The 19,322-nt window shown below is 54.3% G+C and overlaps 2 protein-coding genes across 2 annotated transcripts in view; both read left to right on the forward strand.

The window, feature by feature from the left end:
* Nucleotides 1–13,459, forward strand: part of PIP5K1C (phosphatidylinositol-4-phosphate 5-kinase type 1 gamma) — a 34,294-nt gene extending 20,835 nt beyond the window's left edge. Inside the window, 10 exon segments of the mRNA XM_090125827.1 lie at nt 299–382; nt 885–933; nt 1,917–2,001; nt 2,266–2,427; nt 3,340–3,481; nt 3,762–3,794; nt 5,833–5,937; nt 6,180–6,312; nt 10,225–10,308; nt 10,695–13,459. Of these exon segments, the coding sequence (XP_089981953.1) occupies nt 299–382; nt 885–933; nt 1,917–2,001; nt 2,266–2,427; nt 3,340–3,481; nt 3,762–3,794; nt 5,833–5,937; nt 6,180–6,312; nt 10,225–10,308; nt 10,695–10,697 (880 nt within the window). The 3' untranslated portion in view covers nt 10,698–13,459.
* Nucleotides 13,460–13,593: 134 nt separating this feature from the next.
* On the forward strand, nt 13,594–19,164 carry CACTIN (cactin, spliceosome C complex subunit). The gene is made up of 10 exons (XM_031604706.2): nt 13,594–13,771; nt 14,845–15,325; nt 15,842–15,937; nt 16,329–16,474; nt 16,558–16,720; nt 16,818–16,935; nt 17,351–17,543; nt 17,647–17,769; nt 17,897–18,165; nt 18,548–19,164. Exons 1-10 carry the CDS (start codon nt 13,665–13,667, stop codon nt 19,036–19,038), a joined length of 2,187 nt encoding a protein of 728 aa, XP_031460566.1. The 5' UTR covers nt 13,594–13,664; the 3' UTR covers nt 19,039–19,164.
* The last annotated feature ends 158 nt before the right edge of the window (nt 19,165–19,322 follow it).

Here is a 19,322-nt window from a genome sequence, read left to right on the forward strand (position 1 = left end):
GATCCGGTCCTGAGAATAAAATATTCCTTAGCTAAGAAAAATCATACGGTGCTCTTTACCCCCAGTGGAACTGTTGTCATACAACAGAGGTGCTGTCCTGATATCTCACATTTGGTGATCCAGGCAGGCAGCCCCTGTGTGAGATAGGCTGGGTGGGTAGGTGGCTGCTGCTAGGTTTCATACTGTCTGACCACCACATCAGAGCCCTCCTTCCAGTGCTGTCACCACCCTTCCTCAGTCCTGGAGCCTAACAGCTCTTTTTCAGTCTGTACTCACTGTGGCCTTGTTTCACCTGCAGGATGGGAGGAATCCCAGCAGTGAATGGCAAAGGAGAGCGTCTCCTGCTACACGTAGGAATTATAGATATCCTTCAGTCATACAGGTAGGTGCCTCTGCAGTCATCTGTCCTCTAAGTGTGCTCCATCTATTTTAATACTGAATGAAAGCAAGAAGATTTTCCTCTCCTGAAGTCTTTGATGGTGTGTAGGCAGGCTGCCTAAAGCTGTCTGATGTGTGTTGGGAGCGCTGGATTTTTATCTTGTCCTTAGAACAGCTGGTGACAACGAGCTGTTTGCCTGAGGTATAATGAGTTGTTCTTAAAGAAATTCCCCATCACTGTGCCTGGGATGGGCAGCACATACTCAGGGAGGGAGGGTGATTTACTGCAGATCTTGCAGCCCTGCTCCTCCTTCCCTGGAGGGTTCCCAGGCAGTCCTGGCCCAACTCTGCTGACCTCTTGGCTGGAGCAAAGCTGTGCTCCACACAGAGCAGGGATCAGCAGCTCAGTGAGCACTCCTGTGCGGGTTATGGAAGGTGGCTCTGACACCAAGTACATGCCTGGAACTGGATCTTTCTTTTTCTCTCTGCTTCTTCCCTGCAATTAGGTTCATCAAGAAGCTGGAACATACCTGGAAGGCCCTTGTCCATGATGGGGTGAGTGCAGGGGGTGCCCTCAGCAGGTTACCTGCCTTGGCTTGTGCTACTTGGTGCCAATTACCTCGCTATTTATAGTCCCTAAAGTGGTACAGTTGAAGCTGATGAAAGGAATAGTTCTTGCCTCTTGTGCCTCCACAGCGGTGTAGTACAACTTATTCCCAATCAGGTTTTCTTGCACACTCCACCTCCTCACATGCTTAGCTGTCATGCTACCAGCTCTCCTCCTCTGCTCCCATCTGTCATTTTCCTCCTCCCTGTGTTACCAGGAGCTGTATGTGCAAGGCTTGTGTGTTCGTCTGTGTGTTGAGGAACATTGCCTTGGCTCTGGTGATTGACTGTGGTTCCTCTGCAGTAAGCTATCTGCTAATAAATCCCTTGCAGTGTTTCCTTGCACTCTCATCTCCAGCAGCAGCTAGGTGTGTGTTTACAAAAGACCATCCTCTAGATACAGGAACTATTTGTCAGCGTTGCATATCCAAGCTTCCCTTAAAAAAGTAATGCAGAGGAGAGGTGGAGGTGCTAAGTCACAGCAGCACGGTGACATCAGAAGCAGAGACACCAGCTCCATTAAAACAAAAAGTGCAAAATGTTTGAAGAGTGTGGAGACCCTTGGCTGACTGTTGGTGTCCGTGTGATATGCAGCTGTAGCCAGGTGTGCTTTAAATGTCAGCCAGCAAAACCAGAAGAAATTTCACACATGTAATCAAGTCTGTATTTGAAAAATACAAAAAGTCTATAAAGGAATAAAATCACCAAAATCCATTATAAAATTACAGCAGGAGCGTAATCAAATGCAATCAAATCAAAGGCAGTGCTTCAGGCTTATTTATAGCATTAATCAGATCATTTCAGCTAAGCCTTTCCATTTTAAGGATCTATCAGTGCTAAACGCTGGAATAGAAAAGATTGCATCGGCTGCTTTAGAAATTCTGCCTTGAGGAGTAATTTTAAAATGAAACACTGGTTTCTTGCCTTTACAGGACACGGTGTCAGTACACAGACCCAGCTTCTATGCAGAGAGATTCTTCAAATTCATGACCAACACAGTGTTCCGAAAGAATTCCTGTAAGTACAGAGTCTGTGTCTGGGATGCAGCCTTATCCCCATCTCACTGCTTGTGTCCACACAGAATATTTCTGGGCAGGATTCTGAGCAGTGACACAAAGCTGCAGAGCCCTGGGGTTGCCATGGCTTTCTGTGGCCAAACTCCTGTCCTGGAGCTCTCCAGGCAGTGTGAAGCTGGCAGGGCCATCTCTGTCTATGAAGGGAAAGGTTCCTTTGGTGTGACTTCTGTTGGTAGTAATTCCCTCTTTCACTCCTCTCCTCCAGCTTTGAAGTCATCTCCCTCAAAGAAAGGGCGTAGTGCCTTGCTGGCTGTCAAGACTTCTGGTCCAACAGCTGCATTCTCAGCTAGCCAGCTCCCCTCTGAGAAGGATGAAACGCAGTACGACCTCCGTGCAGCCAGGAGCTATCCCACCCTTGATGACGAAGGTAATGGCCTGGTTGGTGTCTCATGGCTGTGATCACTCTCTAATTCCTAGCAGTGCTCCCTTTTCTTGTTGAGCTGCCCGTTCTGCACCAAACACGTGCCTTTCTTGTTGGGTAGTTCTTCATTCCCTGCCTTGCAGTGCTTTGCAGGTACTAAACTTAACCAGGACAGGGGGGAAGGTAAGAGTAAATTGTTTTGTCGCAGTGCTAGCAGTTGGTGGATTGGGAAGCAACGCCTCTGCATCCCAACCAAATCCCTTCTTTGCAGCACTGTATGGTTCTGCAGTAAAAATGGTTGCTTGCGTCACTGCTGCAAGGCAATCTCTGCCAACTGGCACCAGCAGTCATAGCCCAAATGCAATCAGAAGGTTGGGTTTTCCACCTGTAGAAAAAATGGAACTGAGAACTGCACGTCTCTGATGTTTGAATGGGTATAAGGGGGAAGATCTTGCCATTGGGAGAAAAAAGATGAATGGATCTGGTTCTTTGCCTTTGTATCGCTTCCGTCTGGGCTGGATTTACAGATGGCTGGTGAAAGGCAGGCTTCTTGAGTGTGTAAGTGTTAGATTTCTACCCGTGCAAAGCAGCGAGCACTCGATTCATCTCTTAATTCACTTGGATATTTATCTCTGTCAAGCCAAGCCTTTAATCCAGCTTTGGTTACCAGTGAGATGTCTTCCTTGGCATTACATTTCCAGTAGTGTCTATCTGTTGTGCTGGAAATGGTGCTGACTGGCTCTCTCTAGAGGATGCTTTGGGATAAGCTGTTGTTTTCGTGAACTCAGCTCAACTTCTTGCCTGTTTGTGCATTCACATGGGGGAACAGCCTCTCACAAGGCTGCAGCAGATAAGGAGCTAATGTTTGACCTGCTTATCGTTCTCCCTCCATCTCTCCTGCCCCACGCTTCGGGCCAGCAGGCAGACCAGACCTGCTCCCCTGCACGCCTCCTTCCTTTGAAGAAGCCACCACGGCCTCCATAGCCACAACGCTCTCTTCAACATCTCTCTCTGTTCCTGAGAGATCCCCTTCAGAGACATCAGAGCAGCCTCGGTACAGGTGAGCTCAGTGCCCATCCCCTGCTCCTGCTGCTGCTCCTCTTCGTGCCGCAGCTCTCGGCAGCCTGCCCTGTGCTCTGCAATGCTGATGACCGATTTTAATTAAATCTCTCCTGGGAGCAAGCAGACACAGCTTTGATGGGATTAATTATTGCTGGGAGAAGTGTCAGCTGTTAAGTAGAACATCTTCCTCACGAGGTGGGGAGTTAGATTTGGGTGCAGCGTAGGATTTCTGTCTTAAATCCACCCTCTAACTCTGCTCTCCTGGTTTCTTTCTGCAGGAGACGCACACACTCCTCAGGGCAGGATGGCAGGTGAGAAATGTGCCTCATCCTCACGTTTATACCACCTCACCTGTGCAAAGGCTTCTTTTCTTGGAGGGCTGAATGTGCATCTTAGCAGCCCCAAGATTTTGAGGTGGTTCTCTGCAGGATGATGAGATTCTTCCTGCATCAAATGAAAACCCTTGATTGCAATTTTCCTTACAAGCAGACCTCCCAGTCCTTTGCAAGGAATCATTAATATTACTCCTGTTATTTGATGAGAAGAAGGACAACTGGATTTGGATGTTTTGTCCAAATGTAGCCACTCAAGTAGCTCTAGAATTAAGCAGAATTGTCCCTTACGTCCCCCTCTGGATAAGCAAGCCTTAAAAGTTGGAAAGTTCCTCCCGTGTGCAGTGGACATGTATATGGGAGAGGCTCTGGCACTGTGAGCACACTCAGACCCCATGAGAAGCAGCTTGGATGCTGCTTAGTGTTGTCAGAAACTTGGGAGTTGTTTTTCCTGCCTGTGGCAATAGGTGGCTCAGAGCCAAGGGCAAGGTGGGACAAAAATCCCTTCTGCATAAGAGTGTCCAGATTTAGAAGCTCTTATCGTGTAATTATCTTGCATACTTTTGCACCAGTAAAAATAACCCTGTTGCCTGTGTCAGCAGGACCCGAATGAGGACCTGGCTTGCTGCTGGTTCTGCCCTAGTTTTTTGGTACATCTTGTAAGCGTTGTAGTTACAAGCTTTGAAATGCATCTCAGAAACTCTCCCTCCTCTGTCCCTGCTGTCAGCGTTTGGTGCTTCAGGGGAAGGAAAAGGACGCTGGGAGATGGGAGTTTCCACCACCTCCCAGGCATCTCCCCCTGTTCCTAGTTTTTACTGATTGTTGAGCTTCAGACCACACAGACTGAAACAGTCCTTTTCCAGGGTATTTCTTAATGAATCTTGGTACGTTCCTGTCAATGAAGGTGCAAGAGGCAACTTGCTGTTGGTTTGCAGCCCCCATAGAAGTGGCAGGGGAGCTGTGAAGCTCCTCTCCTCCTGCCAAATCCACTATCTGAAACTGCTGAAGATTAGGGATTAATGGAAATTAAACTCAAGCACCTGTGTCAAGACCCACTTGGCAAAGTGCAGTGACTTCACCTGAATTGCTCCAGGCACCCTCACTGTAGGATGTGACTGCTCATCTGAAAATAGGTCAGGTGAACCGTGTCCTAGAAGTAGCAGTGCAGGGAGCTGAGTGACTTGGGCAGAGGTGGATGTCTGTCACAGACTTGCCACAGCTGCAACCACCCCATCTTATTGTGACCCTCTGCTTATTTTTTTGCCTAGTTTCTGTATTTCTGGTGCTGGTGTCTGTATCCTCTCAGCTGAAATGAAAAAGCCCTTCACCAATTTGCTCAAGTTTGAAACGTGGCAGACCTCTGACTACCCAGATCTGCTGGAGAACTCCCTCTGGGTTTAGGAAATGCATCCCTCCAGCAGCTGGATGGGAGCTGTGCTGCCTGCTGGTTCCAGCTCTGGGACAGAGCAGAGCCAGCCAGGGACGGAGCAGAGCTGGCCAGAACCACTTAGAGACATGGAGACCATGCCCTTGGCTGGGCAAATGCCAGCTCCTCCTTCCCAGGAGGACTATAGAACCAGCCCTGCTAACACAAGCAATTACTTTAATAGCAAGAGGTATTAAATTGAAGACTGTCACAAACAGCTCCTGACTCGCAGATAAATAGGATGTTAACCCTGAAGTGAACCTCAGTGCACCAGAGCTGCAGCAGAGGTTGGAGGCTTTGGCTCCTGGGAGGACATATTGATGGATAACACTGGGATAGGTCTGGGCACATGTTTTCCCCAGAGGCCAATTGTCCTTTTTCCTCCTGCATTCAGGTTGACATCAACCATCCTTTCTGCAGCACAGGCTCATGAATCCCTTTCCTCTTGTCCTTTTTTTTTTTTTCCTTAACTCCACAGTGCCAAAACCCAAAATCTAATGTGACTGACCCTTCTGCTGGGGAATTTTGCTTACCCAAAACCTCAGCCCTGGGAGGTCTGGCTAAGCCTTCCCGTGGTTCTTCTGTTCCCAGGTCACACGAGGAGGTGCGAGTTGAAGAGGAACTTCAGCAGATCAGTGTAGAGCTGGAGCCCAAATGTGATGTTGAGATCGTAGCTCCCGAAGAAGACGACAAGGAGTAAGTGTTTGGGAGCACTTGGCAGAGCTCTGCCCAGCACCTTTTTTTTTGTCTGTGGCAGCTCATGTTGATTTTCTAGGGCTTCAGCTTCCCTGGGGAGATGGGTCCCTTCCCAGACCTGATCCTTCTGGGTGTTAATGCAGAGCATCCTCTGCAGTTCCTCTGTGATTAATCACCCAGTCTTGCTTGCCCCCTCCTTCTGCCCTCACTGACCAAATGCTGTTGTTTCTTTCCCCTTTCAGAGAAGCAGCTTCTTCAGCCTGTGCCATTGTAATGTCCACAGCTACAATAGAGGTGGAGACGGCCAGCCAGGCCTCCGAACCAGCCAGCCAGGCCTCGGATGAAGATGACGTGCCAGTCACAGACATATACTTTGTAAGATACCCTCTGGCTGGTCCCTCAGGGATGGAACAGGGTTGTGTGGATGAGGCTGTAATCTGTTTCAGGCAGAGGGGTGTGTGGAGCAGCGTCTGTCCTACGCTGTGCTGAGCACCTTGGTGCTGGGCAGAGTTTGAAGACAGAGAATGGGAGAACAGCACCTAGTGTGGCTGAAGCACGTGATGCCACTGCTGTGGATATAGTAGGTGTGCTGCTCTATTTGGAAGGACTGGTGCTGAAGGGCTTATCTAGGGCAGTGTGTTCACTCCTGGGACAAACCAACGTGAACGTTGGTGCTGCAGAGGCCCCCCCAGCCAGGGCCCTGAGCACAGACACGCCATAGTGGAGCAGAGGTGGTTGTGGTGGGGCTGTGAACTCTGGATTTTCCTCTCCCTGCAGGCAGATGCATTAAGTGGTGCAGTGGAAGTCTAGTACTGAGACAGGGAGTAAGTGAGGTGGTTGCTGTTGGCAGCAGAGTGCCGTGGAGCCTGGGGCTGTGTTCCTCAGCCAGCTTCCACAACGTCTGAGCAGCTTCTGCAGAATGGAGAGGAGTTTTTAGGAACGTGTGCCTGCTCTGTGGATTCCCAGAGTGGAGCTGAGGGTCTGACCCATGGCAGCTCTCCCCCACATCCTGGCACTGGAACCTTTCCATTAAAAGAGGTGCTCTGCTCCAACTTGCATGGCGATGGAGTTGAGCTGTGCCCTGTGAGCTCCTTCAGGCTACCCTGAAAATGGCAGCATTTGGCTCTCCCTCTGCTCATGTGGCCCTGCTGCAGAGCTGCTCACTCGTTGCCGAGTCATTTGGAGGCTCGTGGGAGCTGCAGAAGGAATCAATTTTACAAGCTTGTCTGTTTGGGTTTTTGTGCATGCTGTTCCAAATGCAAACAGCTCCCTCTAACATTGGCTGCTCTTTCTTTGCCTGTGGATGGCAGCTGCGTGCAGACTGCCTGCAGATACTGCCTGTTCCACTGGCAAATGTCTCCTAGCAAGGGGCAGCTCCCTTTCTCCCTGTCCATTGGCACGTGGACTCCCCTCAACTTCCACGGGGCTCTTCTCTATCCAGAAGAAACCATTTGTGTGCAGTGTGTGCTCACAGAGAGCCTGACTGACTCATCAGCATCTCATACTTCATCTGAGTCCTTGAGTTTTGCATTAAATGTGTGTTGTGTGCTGTGGAGTGTTTGTCACTGCTGGGATGAAGGGAAAAGCTGATCTGGGTTTCCCACTGGCATTGGTGGCTTTTCTGTTTGTTTTTTTTTTTTGTTGTTGGAAAACCACTGGAGCTCAACCAAGGCTGCACCCAAATGCAGCAAGGCTTGGACCCCAGCTGCCCCTGCAAGCACGCTCCAGGAGCGATGATGGGTGGAAGGATGCTACGTGCAGAGGATGATTTGTCAAGTCCTGGGGGCCCATGGTCTGCTTGTTGAATTCAGCTTCCAAAAGAAGAGCACTTTATCCCCCTGCTCGCTCTCAGGGGAATAAAGGTGCAGAGATTTGTCAGGCACAGGCACTGCTACTCCCACGCATGGCTTTCCTGCCTGCTGATCCGTTCAGACCTGGAGTTGTCCAACCCCTTGGATTTTTTTTGCTTTCTCTTCCATCCTGTCTTTCACATCATCCTTCTGTTGTTTTTTTTTGTTTGTTTGTTTGTTTCCCCCTCTGTTTCCTTTCTCACCTCACTTACCCCGGGGCCATGCAGTTCACAGATGGGAGGTACTGGATTTACTCTCCCCGTCAGCGCAGACTCCGAACCACCTCGCTTTCCTCCAGGACTGTAAGTGACCATGCTAGCACGTAGCAGAGCTGCAGCTTTGAAACACTGGGGTCAGCAGCTCCATTGCCCAGGGATGCCATGGTTCTGTACTCTGTGACCACTGAGAGTCAGCCCAGTAGAAACAGGGAATGCAGATCAAAGCTGCCTGAATCAATCTGTCACGGGATCTCACAGAAGTGAAGACTCAGCCCTACTTTTCTGCAGGCTGAGGGCACAGCTTCTGGTTTGGTATCACCCAGCACTTGGACAAACTTGCAGGGAGCAGATCCATGAAGATGGAGACACTTGAACATTTACAGATGATGTTAGGCACAGCCCCCTTGGCCCAGGAAACCAAACTGGGTTCTGTAGAGCCTACCAAGATGTTTTGAAACTGCTGTTAAGCCAGTTTTGGCCTTTTAGACCTGTGGCCAGTTCTTTCTGGTGGCAGCTTCTAAATCTGAAGGAGTTGAGAGTTACTGACGGATTAGGGATGGTTTCTGCTCTCCAGCCCTTGCTGTTATCATCCGCAGGCTCCCTCCTCTCCACAGGTTTTTGGTGAGCAGTGAGAGTTTCACTTCCAAAAGATGCAGGGAGGCAGCTCAGTGTTGAGGGGCTGCACCCAGAGCTCTGGGTTTTGGAAGGGCTGCTGTCTCCCTCAGAGGGTGATGGCAGCACTGTCAGAGCCTTGGCACAATTTGTTCAGCATGGTCTGAGCAGTGCCTGCCTTGGAGCCAGGCTGAGGAGCAGAGGAGACATCAGGCAGGGTGCATGGGGTAGCAGGGGCAGGAGCATGCTCCTGAGCTTGGCTGCTAGGATGAGGAAAGGCAGCCCCAGCACTGGCAGGGTTAATGCTGAGCACTGGATGCTCCTTTTTTTGTTTTGTCTTCCCGCTGGTTTTGCAGCTCCCTGCATGTGTCTGGGCTCCCAAAAGGCTCTCAAAGAGGCTGGCTGGAGCATGCAGTTCAGTTGGGTTGGGTGAAAAACAGGATGTGCAGCAGGCTTTGTGCTGTGCTGAGCGTTGCTGTGCCTCCAGCAGAGCCCTGCAAAAAGCTCCAGGCAAGGTTTTCTCTTCCTTCCTTCCTCCCAGCGGTCTCTGCTCATGCAGCTGCAATTATTGGTGGGGTTCAGCACGCAGAGCCCAGTGCTTCAAAGCTCTTCAAAGCTCTTCAAAGCTCCTCCAGCTTCTTGTAGTACCTTGCACATTGTAGACGATTCCCAGGCTGGGAGCCCCCCCCAGGCTTCTTCCAAGCATTGCATTCCATTTTTCTTCCTCTGTAAGCCTGGGTTGGGCCAAAGGGGGCAGTTTTCCTCCCTCAGGCACAGGGACACCTCTGGAACCAATTGAGCCACTTTGCAGTAGAAGTTTCCCCCTTAGGAACCTGTGGCCCTTGAGCCTGTCTGGGCTTCTCTGCTGAGTTGGAGGCAGAAGTGTGTTTGTCCCACTGATGCCCAGTGCTGTGATAAGTAGCTCCCTCGATGCACATCCCCATTCCCTTATTTTTTTTCCAAGATCCAGTTGTATTTTGCCTTCTGTGTTGTACCCATTCTCATCACCACCACTGTCTCCAAGACTGTCGGTGAAAACTGACCGGTTCCTTTCTGTGGCCGCCATCCACCACGATCCAACCCAGCCACCTGCTGCCTCACTTGGCCTGCAGGGAAGGGGGAAGGCATGGCAAACCAGGTCGAGTTCCACTGTAAAAGCCCTCCAAGATGCCAGCTTGTAGCACACCAGGGGCTCAGGAAGTGGGGTTGGGAGCTGGGAGTGGGTAGCAGGAATGAAGAGCTCCTTCACTGCCCCTTGGTAAGTCACTTCCCATGTCTCCTGGTTTCTCCGGGCTGATGCTGTGGCAGGGAGCTGAGAATTCCCTGGCACCCGCAAAGCCCTCACATCTGTCCTGCAGTGGGGGAGGTTGTGCCATCCTCCCTGGAGCAGGGTGCAGTGCCAGCTGCTGGTGGCAGGGAACAGGTAGGTACCAGCATGGAGCCCCAGCACTGAGCCCAGTTCTCTCCTCCGGGCGAACAGCTGTTCTTACTGTATTGTTTCCTACTCTTTTATTTTCTCCTTTTATTTTTTCCTCTTCTCTCCTTTGCTCCCTGCTCTGCTGCTGCTCTCCTTGCATTCTCCCCGCCGTCTCTGGCCACTCTGGCAGCCGACAGACGAGAGGAGTTGGGTTTACTCCCCGCTCCACTATAGCGCTCAGCTCCACTCTGTCTCCGATGAGGAGAGCGATACAGTAAGTGTACGAGAAACACGTGCCGGGTGCCTGCTGTGTCACGGTCAGAACGTGGGCTCCCTGCAAGCTGAGCTTGCAGAAGGAGCTTCTGTGGCCTCCGTGCAGCTTTGGGGCTCTTGCATGGCTGCAGCGGAGCCTTGGTGCAGCTCTGGCAGCAGGAGAGCTCTGCTGTGCCGCAGAGAAACCATTCAGCTCAACAGGGGTTGAGTGTAGGGAAAGTTTGGGGTCTGCAGGTTCTCCAGGCGTGGCGGTGGTGCTGGGGGTTGCAAAGCAAGCAGACTGCCCTCCTCACCCCCCTTTTGGTTCTGGGGATTTGGTGGGCTCAGACCAAACCCAACGCGGAGTGGATGCTCGGCTGTTGACTCTCTGTTCTCTGCCTCTTGCAGTAATCTCTATGCAGACACAGAAGCCCCAGAGAGCAGCGATTCCCTCTGCAGGTCGATGTGTTCCCTTTTCGTTGATGCAGCCGTTCCAGTGGGATGGGGAAGAGCTTGCTGACACCAGTTCTGCTGCACTGCGGGATCCCGGGCACTGCGTTTCAGAACGGAGCAAAACTATAACCGTCTGTTCTACTTCTCCCAGACATGGGCAGCAAAGAAACCACCCACTCACCCACAGCTCCCAAGGGAGACAACCAGCTGGGTGTAGAGAATCCTGGGTAGTAACACCGTGTTTTCCAGACGTGCACTACCGTAGCTACCTATCCATGTGTAATACTGTGAACCTTTTTAATTTTTTAATCATGTATTTATTTCTTTTATCTTTGCACACAGCACAAATGTGCTTTTTTAAACATTTAGTTTACTGCACTTTTTTTTTTTTTTGGTTGGTTGGGTTCTGTTTGTTGGTTTGGTTGGGTTTTTTTGTTTTGGTTTGGTTTTTTTGGTTGTCATATATCTGTGCATCAGAAAGGAGCGTGGGACCTCACTGGAGGATTGGTAGGAGCACAGTGCTGGGGAGGGCAGGGAGCGGAGTGGCTTCGCTGGAGGAGGCAGCAGCGTGGTCTGACCTGCTGATGGAGTCAGGAGGTTTAAGGCCAGGCAGACTGCTGCAGTTTTGCTGAGTGACCTAAGGCAAGTCACCTAACCACTCTGTGCCTCGGTTCCCCCGTGCTATGGGTGTGCAGTTCCCACTTCCATTCAAGCACTTACACCCTGGGATGAAAGGTGCTATGTACATGCAATGTATTAAAGGCCATTGAGTAGAATTGCTCCTATGTTACAGTAGTAGCCATGCCAATTCACTTGGATCCAAAAATTGCTAGTGACTCCTCTTGATCCCTGACACCGAGTGGGGGAAGCAAGTGATTCCTGGCAGTGCCGACGTGCTCACCTCGGCTCTCCGGACGTCACAGTGGCTTCTGCCTTCACCTGCTGCTGTCACCATTTCTCCGTGCTCAGAGCCCACATCTTGTCGTAGTGGCCGCTGGCAGACATGGACAGATGAGGACTGGGCACCTCCAGGGACTGCTTCGTGGAGGGACGTTCCCTGCTCTGCCCGGACCCCGCATCCCACTGGAGCTGCTTGGGACCTCACGGGTGTATCTGACTGAGTTCCATATCTGACTGAGTTTTGGGGGTTACCAAATGTTGGGTTCACGCATCTCCTTCGTGCCTCAGGGCAGCCGGGGAGGTGCACGCATGGATGTGTGCTGGAGGCAGGAATGTGGGCAGCACTGTGTGCAGACTCTGTGGGACAAGAAGCTGGGTGACTCGGCTGCTTGGGATGTGTGAGACACGGACAGTTTGCTCTTCGTGGGCTGCAGGCTTTAGCCAAGAGTTGGTGTCACTTGGCAGTGCTCGGGTTAGGCTCGTCCTTCTGTCGGCTGAACACCTCTTGAACTCCAGCAATTTCATCCTCCTCTCAGAGAAGTGAAACCCTTCAGCCAAGAGGGAGCCAAGTCTTGTGTGCTTTGCAAGTCTCACTTGAGAGAGGTCAAAATCTCTTTGTTCTCATTACAATCTTCAGCTGTCCTTAGGATTTGTTGTAGAGGAGTGTGGGGGGGAATCCCTCCTCCTGGGGCTCAGTCCCCTTCCATCTGTCCCCACAGCAGCACTCAGGACTGGTTCACTGAGGTCCAGGAAGGTAAGGGGCTGTTGGGAAGCTCTGTGAGACAATGACCTGGGAAAGGATCTGTGTGAATTATGGGACCCCTACAAGTGTGGGACCCAAACTTCCACCCCACCCCTGGGGATGCTGAAGGCTGTGCAGTGTGCTGCTCTCAGAGTGCAGGCTGGGGGTCCTGCAAGCTGCTGCCCTTAGATGTATCCGTGTAGTTACCAAGTAATCTATCAGAAGTCCTTTCAAGGCTCTCCCCTTTCCATTGCATCCTTCTGTGACAGGCTGGGGACCAAACAGCTCCTGAGCCCCCTGTCTCCTGGTGCCAGCCCCGGGGGCTCAGGGGCAGAGGGGAGGTGGGAGTAGTGCAATACCTACAGACTAACGTGCCTCTGGGCTGAGAGCGAGAGGCTTCAGAATGCCCCAATTCCAGCTTGGCCGAGCCCCACCTGCCCTGGCATCTTGGGGTGGGCCAGCAGGGCTTTCCAAGCTGCCGCTTCCAGAGGTGGAAGCTCTGCTCCTTCCCCGAGCATCCTGCTGAGCGGACTGTGCAGCCTGGAGTCAGGTGGGCCCGGGTGTGGGGAAGCCCGGAGGATCTCAGCACGTTCATTCCGAGCGTTGTCCTCCTTCAGGGGCTTTGTGAGACAATCCTGGTGCGAGATCCCCTCCGGCTGGGGCTGAGCTGTGCCAACGTGGGGGGCAGGAGGAGCCAGCCCTGGGCAGCTCCCCATCCCCGCAGCCCTGGGAGCAGCGTGTGAGCTGTGATGGACGGGATGCAGCGGGGGCTGCTCTCACAGCTCCTCTTTTTCTTGGGGGGGTGAAGACGTCATGGGTGGTTTTTGGTTTTTTGTTTGTTTTTTTTTTTTTTCATTTTTTCATTTCCTCGTTTGTTGTTCGGGTTTTTTTTTTTTTTTTTTTTTTTTTTTGGTGGTTGTTCCCCTCTTTGGGGGAAACCGTTTGGTTTTTTTTGTTTGTTTGTTTGTTTGTTGTTTTGTTTTCCGGAGAACTGTACGTCGGTGCGATGTGTCCTCGGCTCTGTGATAAAGCATTCTCTATGTGCTGTACACACAGCGAGCTGTCGGAGCCTTCCTGCCCGCCCCGCGCCGCAATGGGGCGAGGAAAAAAGAAAAAAAGGAAAAAAAAAAAGAAAAAGAAAAAAAAAGGGGGGAGAGAGAAAAAAAAAAAAGGGGCGGGAGGGAAAAAAAAAACCGAAAACAACCGGCCGCCGTGGGACCGCCCCCGGCCCCGCCTCCACCCAGCCGGGCACCGCGCGGCCCGAGAGCCCGGCTGGCCGCGGTATGGGGTCGGGATCGCGGAGCCGGGAGCGGAGGGACCGAGAGAGGAACCGGGAGCGGTCCGACAGCCGGAGCCGGAGCAGGGGGAGGCGGAGGGAGGAGAGCGCGGGGTGAGCGGGGCGGGAGCGGGCCTGGAGGTGGAACCGGGCATGGCCGGGCCTGGGCCTGGAGGGGGGCGGGGGTGGAGCCTGGGCCGGGCCGGGGGGAGAACGGTGCCTGGGGAGGGAGTGAGGCCTGGGGGGGGAACGGGGCCTGGTGGGGAGCCGGGCCCGGCGTGGGCCTTGCGGAGATCCGGGCCCCGTGCGGCCTTGCGGACCAGGCCCGGTGGAGGAGCAGGCCTCGGCTGTCAGAACCGGGCCCGGTGCGGCTGGGGAAGCCGGGCCTTGTGTTTGGACCGGGCTGTGGCTGCTGGGCATCGGGAAGCCGGGCCCCGTGCTCGGAACCGGGCCCTATAGAGCCTGGGGGCGAGTTGGGCCTCGCTGCGGCCCGGCCTTGTCGCAGGGAGCGGGCCTTGGTGGGGCGGGACGCTGTGGGAGGGAGTAGGCCGCAGCTGGGCAGAACCGGGCCTGGTGTGGTTGGGTGGGAAGCGGGGCTTTAAGTTGGGAACGGGGCGATTTGGCTGTGCTGGGCTGGGCTGTGCTGGGGGGAGTTGGGCCTCGTCCTGGGGCAGGCAGGAGCTGCGCCCTGTGTTTGGGAACGGGCCTCGTGGAGCTTTGGTCAGCAGCTGGAGCCCATTGCCTCTGAGCCTCGTTGCAGGCAGAACTGGGCCGCAAGCTGTGCTCAGCCCCAGCGGTCGGCACCACGCAGTGCTGAGGGGCTCAGCTGGGTCACGGCAGCCATAGCACCGGGGTGGGATGAAGGAACCCAGGGAGACCCAGCACCTCTGCGGTGGCTGGGATGCTGTCACACCACAACCATCACAGAGCTCCTCAGGAGGGCTCAGCCCTGCTGTGCACACAGTAACACAGGAGCTTGGAGCAGTGCTGTGTGCGCTACTAACACGGCTCGTGGGATGGGGTGCGTTGTAGGCAGCGAATGCTGAGCTGAACGCTCTGCTGTTGGTTCTTGCTGCAGCTCAGGACAGGTCGTGCCATTCTGTGCTAGGGGAAGCACTTCTCTCCTGAAGCGCTTCTTTGATGCAGAGCCCAAAATCAGCAACCAAAATGTGCATTTCCCCCCCCAGTTCTGATTCCAACGATGAAAGACAGAAACGGAAGAAGAAAAACAAAAGCAGGGACCAGCACCATAAAAGCCAAAGGAAGCACCGCTCACGGTCCCGGGGTCGTTCCTCTGACTCGAGTGCAGAGCGAGACAGGAGGCGAGCACGGAGCAGGGACAGGCGGAGGAGGAGGGCTGGCTCCAAGTCCTCTGTGTCCTCGGTCAGCTCGCCCTCCCCACCACGCTCCCGGGGCCAGGAGGAGTCGGGGCAGCAGCTGAGCCTTCAGGAGCGCTTGAGGATGAAGGAGGAGAAGAAGAAACAAGCTGCTCTCATGAAGGCGTTGGAGACACCTGAGGAGAAACGAGCCCGCCGACTGGCCAAGAAGGAGGCCAAGGAGAGGAAGAAGCGGGAGAAGATGGGGTGGGGAGAGGAGTACATGGGTTACACCAACACGGACAATCCCTTTGGGGACAACAACCTGCTGGGCACGTTCATCTGGAGCAAGGTGAGTGCTCCATCCACGCCTGGTTGTCCTAAGAGGCAGCTCTGTGTGTCAGCTCAGAGGGCAGCGTGCTCCTGGGGCTGCTGCGGGATGGGAACACCAAGTGGGGCATTAGGAGGGCCCTTTTCTTCAGGTGGGAACCTCTGAAAACTAAAGGGAGCCACATGAAAGCAGAGCTCTTGAAGGACATCAGCTGGGTGTTTCTGTAAAGCTCTGTGGGGTTTTTTGTCTGTTCTCTTAAAGACAAACATCCACTGTTGGATTTAGGATAAGGAGTCAGGTCATGGTGCAGGAGGGGTTCCCAGGTGGTGGTCAGTGCTCACGTTGCTGCTTGCTCAACATGTGGGTGAGCTCAGGTTTTACTGGGAGGCTGCAGGAGTAGTGTTTGAGGGAGCTGGGGATCTCTAGCAGGCTGAGAGCTTGCTGGAGCAGAATTGGGTGGATGCAGTGTTTGCTGCCCCTTGAGAGGCTGGAGGAGGTTGCTTGGTTTCATGGCTTCTCTTGGCTGCTCTGCTTCAGGCACTGGAAAAGAAGGGGATCAGCCACCTGGATGAGAAGGACCTGAAGGAGAGGAACAAGCGAATCCAGGAGGACAATCGCCTGGAGCTGCAGAAGGTGGGATCAGTGTCCCTCTCTCCCTCCTACTATCTGACATGGACAGCCCAACTCTCCCAGCTGCTCCCAGCCCAAGCCGAAAGTTCCCTTGTTCTTTCTGGGGGGAGCCTGTAGGATGTGAGTGCCACAGTGTGCTCACTTCTGCTCTGGGCTGAGACTTTCTCCTTGGGGCTGAATCCAGCTTTAGGATGAGCTGACAAGTGCCAAGTCACCGAAGCACTTGGTTGTACCCTGTATCCCCTGTCCTCCAAAGGGCTGGCAGGGTCTCTGGGGAGGCTTGGGGTGATTTCAGGGGCTGAGGGGGTTCATTGAGTGTGGTGACAGCAGTGTCCTCGGGTGGGAACCCTGCAGGAGGCCCAGCAGCCTCACTTCTCTCTCTGCCCCTGAGCAGGTGAAGCAGCTGCGCCTCGAGAGAGAGCGGGAGAAGGCGATGCGTGAGCAGGAGCTGGAGATGCTGCAGAGGGAGAAAGAGGCAGAACACTTCAAAACCTGGGAGGAGCAGGAGGACAACTTCCACCTGCAGCAGGCCAAGCTGCGGTGGGTGGGCAGTTCTGTGGGGACAGGCTGGTGGGGAGCAGGGGGTGGCAGGTACTGCTCACAGCCTCTCTGTTCTCACCCAGGTCTAAGATCCGGATTCGGGATGGGAGGGCAAAACCCATTGACCTTCTGGCTAAATACATCAGTGCGGAGGATGATGACCTGGCTGTGGAGATGCACGAGCCCTACACGTTTCTGAACGGTCTGACTGTCTCCGACATGGAGGATCTGGTAGAAGACATCCAGGTACCAGGGCTGTCTGCAGGGTGGCAACTCAGGGCTTCCCTCCTTGAGCTTTAAGCATCAGCGGGTGGCTGAAGTCCTGGCTGTCCTCTGCCTGCAGGTTTACATGGAGCTGGAGCAAGGCAAGAATGTGGATTTCTGGAGGGACATGACCATCATCACCGAGGATGAGATAGCAAAGCTCCGCAAACTGGAGGCCTCTGGGAAAGGAGGACCAGGTAAGCATGAGTGGGTGTTGAAGAGTGTGTGTATAACAGGTAAAACATGGCACAGGCCCTGTTGCAGGCCTGCAGGTTTGCAGGGGTTTACACGTTGCTCCTGGGATGGATGGAGGCTGTGGATGCAGCAGCTGTTTGGTGCAGCCCAGGAGTTTTGGATGTCAGGGGGAAGTTCTTTACAGAGAGAGTGGTGAGGTACTGGAACAGCTGCCCAGAGAGGTTGTGGATGCCCCATCCCTGGAGGTGTTCAAGGCCAGATTGGATGGGGCCCTGGGCAGCCTGGTCTAGCATTAGGTGGGATGGTTGGTGGCCCTGCATGTGGCAGGGGGTTGGAGATTCATGATCCTTGAGGTCCCTTCCAACCCTGGTAATTCTATGATTCTGTGATTCTGGTAGCTCTTTCCCAATTGTTCAGGGGAGCGGCGGGACGGCGTCAATGCCTCTGTCAGCTCGGACGTGCAGTCCGTGTTCAAGGGGAAGACCTACAACCAGCTGCAAGTGCTGTACCAGGGCATCGAGAGCAAGATCCGGGCGGGGGGGCCCAACCTCGACATCGGGTACTGGGAGAGCCTGCTGCAGCAGCTGAAGGCCTACATGGCTCGGGCCAGGTGAGAGCGGGGCCGTCCCCTGGCTGGGGGTGTGAAAGGGGACAGCAGTGGGTATCCCAGCTGTGGCTGTGCTGGCTGTGAGCTGACTGCTCTCCCCTCACAGGCTGCGGGAGCGGCACCAGGACGTGCTGCGCCAGAAGCTGTACAAGTTGAAGCAGGAGCAGGGCGTGGAGAGCGAACCGCTCTTCCCCATCATCAAGAGGGAGCCAGTGTCTCCCAGTGACAGGTATGCAGCCTGTGGGGAGCAGGACCGTGTAGGCGTCCCCTGTGGGCACGCTCCCATCTGTCCCCAGGCAGACCTCAGGAAGCACAGCTGTCACCTCCATCCCAGTTCTTTTCTCTCTTCCCTGCAGGCTGGATGCAGAAGAGAGCATCGTGGTGCAGCCGGGGCCGTCCTCAGAGCCAGAGGCTGAGCAGGACGTGGAGGTCAAAGAAGAGGCAGAGGGGGAAGCTGTGCTGATGGAGGAGGACCTGATCCAGCAGAGCCTGGATGACTACGATGCAGGGAAGTACAGCCCCCGGCTGCTGGGCACCAACGAGCTGCCCTTCGATGCCCACGTGCTGGAGGCGGAGGAGGACACACATCGGCTGCTGCTGCTGCGCCAGCAGCTCCAGGTCACAGGTAGGAGAACCCTGCTGGGCTCAGGGGGACGTGCAAGCACTGGGATGCAGGGCTTGGAGGGAGAGCTGCCCTCTGTGAGCAGGAGGCAGGGCTGGAGCAGGCAGTGATGGCTGAGAGGTGTGCGGGGCAGTGAATGGGACACAGCTCAGACTGCTGCTGTCCCCGTGGACAGCTGGGTCAGGTCCTTCCCACTCCCAGCTGCGTCATTGAGCAGCTTGAGCTGCAAACAAGTGGGCAGGATATTTTGGATGCGTTTCCCAACCCGGCATCCAGCACTCACATCTCGGTGTCCAGCTCTGCTTCCCCCACCCGCTCCCTTCCCTCCGCATCCCACGCGCCAGGCTGACACTGCAGGGCCGTCCCTCACCTCTCCTCCTTGCAGGCAACGCCACCGAGAGCGCCGACGACATTTTCTTCCGCAAAGCCAAGGAAGGCATGGGAGCAGACGAGGCTCAGTTCAGCGTGGAGATGCCTCTGACGGGCAAGGCTTACCTCTGGGCAGACAAATACCGGCCCCGCAAACCGCGCTTCTTCAACCGCGTGCACACGGGCTTCGAGTGGAACAAATACAACCAAACCCACTACGACTTTGACAACCCCCCTCCCAAAATCGTGCAGGGCTACAAATTCAACATCTTCTACCCCGACCTCATCGACAAACGCTCGACGCCGGAGTATTTCCTGGAGGCCTGCCAGGACAACAAGGACTTCGCCATCCTGCGCTTCCACGCCGGGCCTCCCTATGAGGACATTGCCTTTAAGATTGTCAACAGGGAATGGGAATATTCCCACCGCCACGGCTTCCGCTGCCAGTTTGCCAATGGGATCTTCCAGCTGTGGTTCCACTTCAAGCGGTACCGCTACCGCAGGTGAGGGGGGGGCTCATCCCATCCCCTGCTCAGCCCCCTGCAGCCTCACGTTGACTGTTCTCCTTTCCTCCTTTGCGTTTTATCCCGAGGGACTCTGAGACTTTGGCACAAATAAATAGGGGCTGTTTTACGCCATGGTGTCCTGCGTGTGTGTCCCCCCCCCCCAGCTGGCGTTGCACCGAGCAGCACTGGGGGCTGCTTCGTCCCACCCCTCCGTGCTGACAGCCCTGCGGGCGCCCATCGCCTCCTCCCGGGCTCAGATCTCTCCTTCCACACCGTTCCCAGCGG

This window comes from Phasianus colchicus, chromosome 28 (genome assembly GCF_987193195.1).
Source record: "Phasianus colchicus chromosome 28, bPhaCol1.hap1.1, whole genome shotgun sequence".
In the NCBI taxonomy this organism is placed as follows: domain Eukaryota; kingdom Metazoa; phylum Chordata; class Aves; order Galliformes; family Phasianidae; genus Phasianus; species Phasianus colchicus.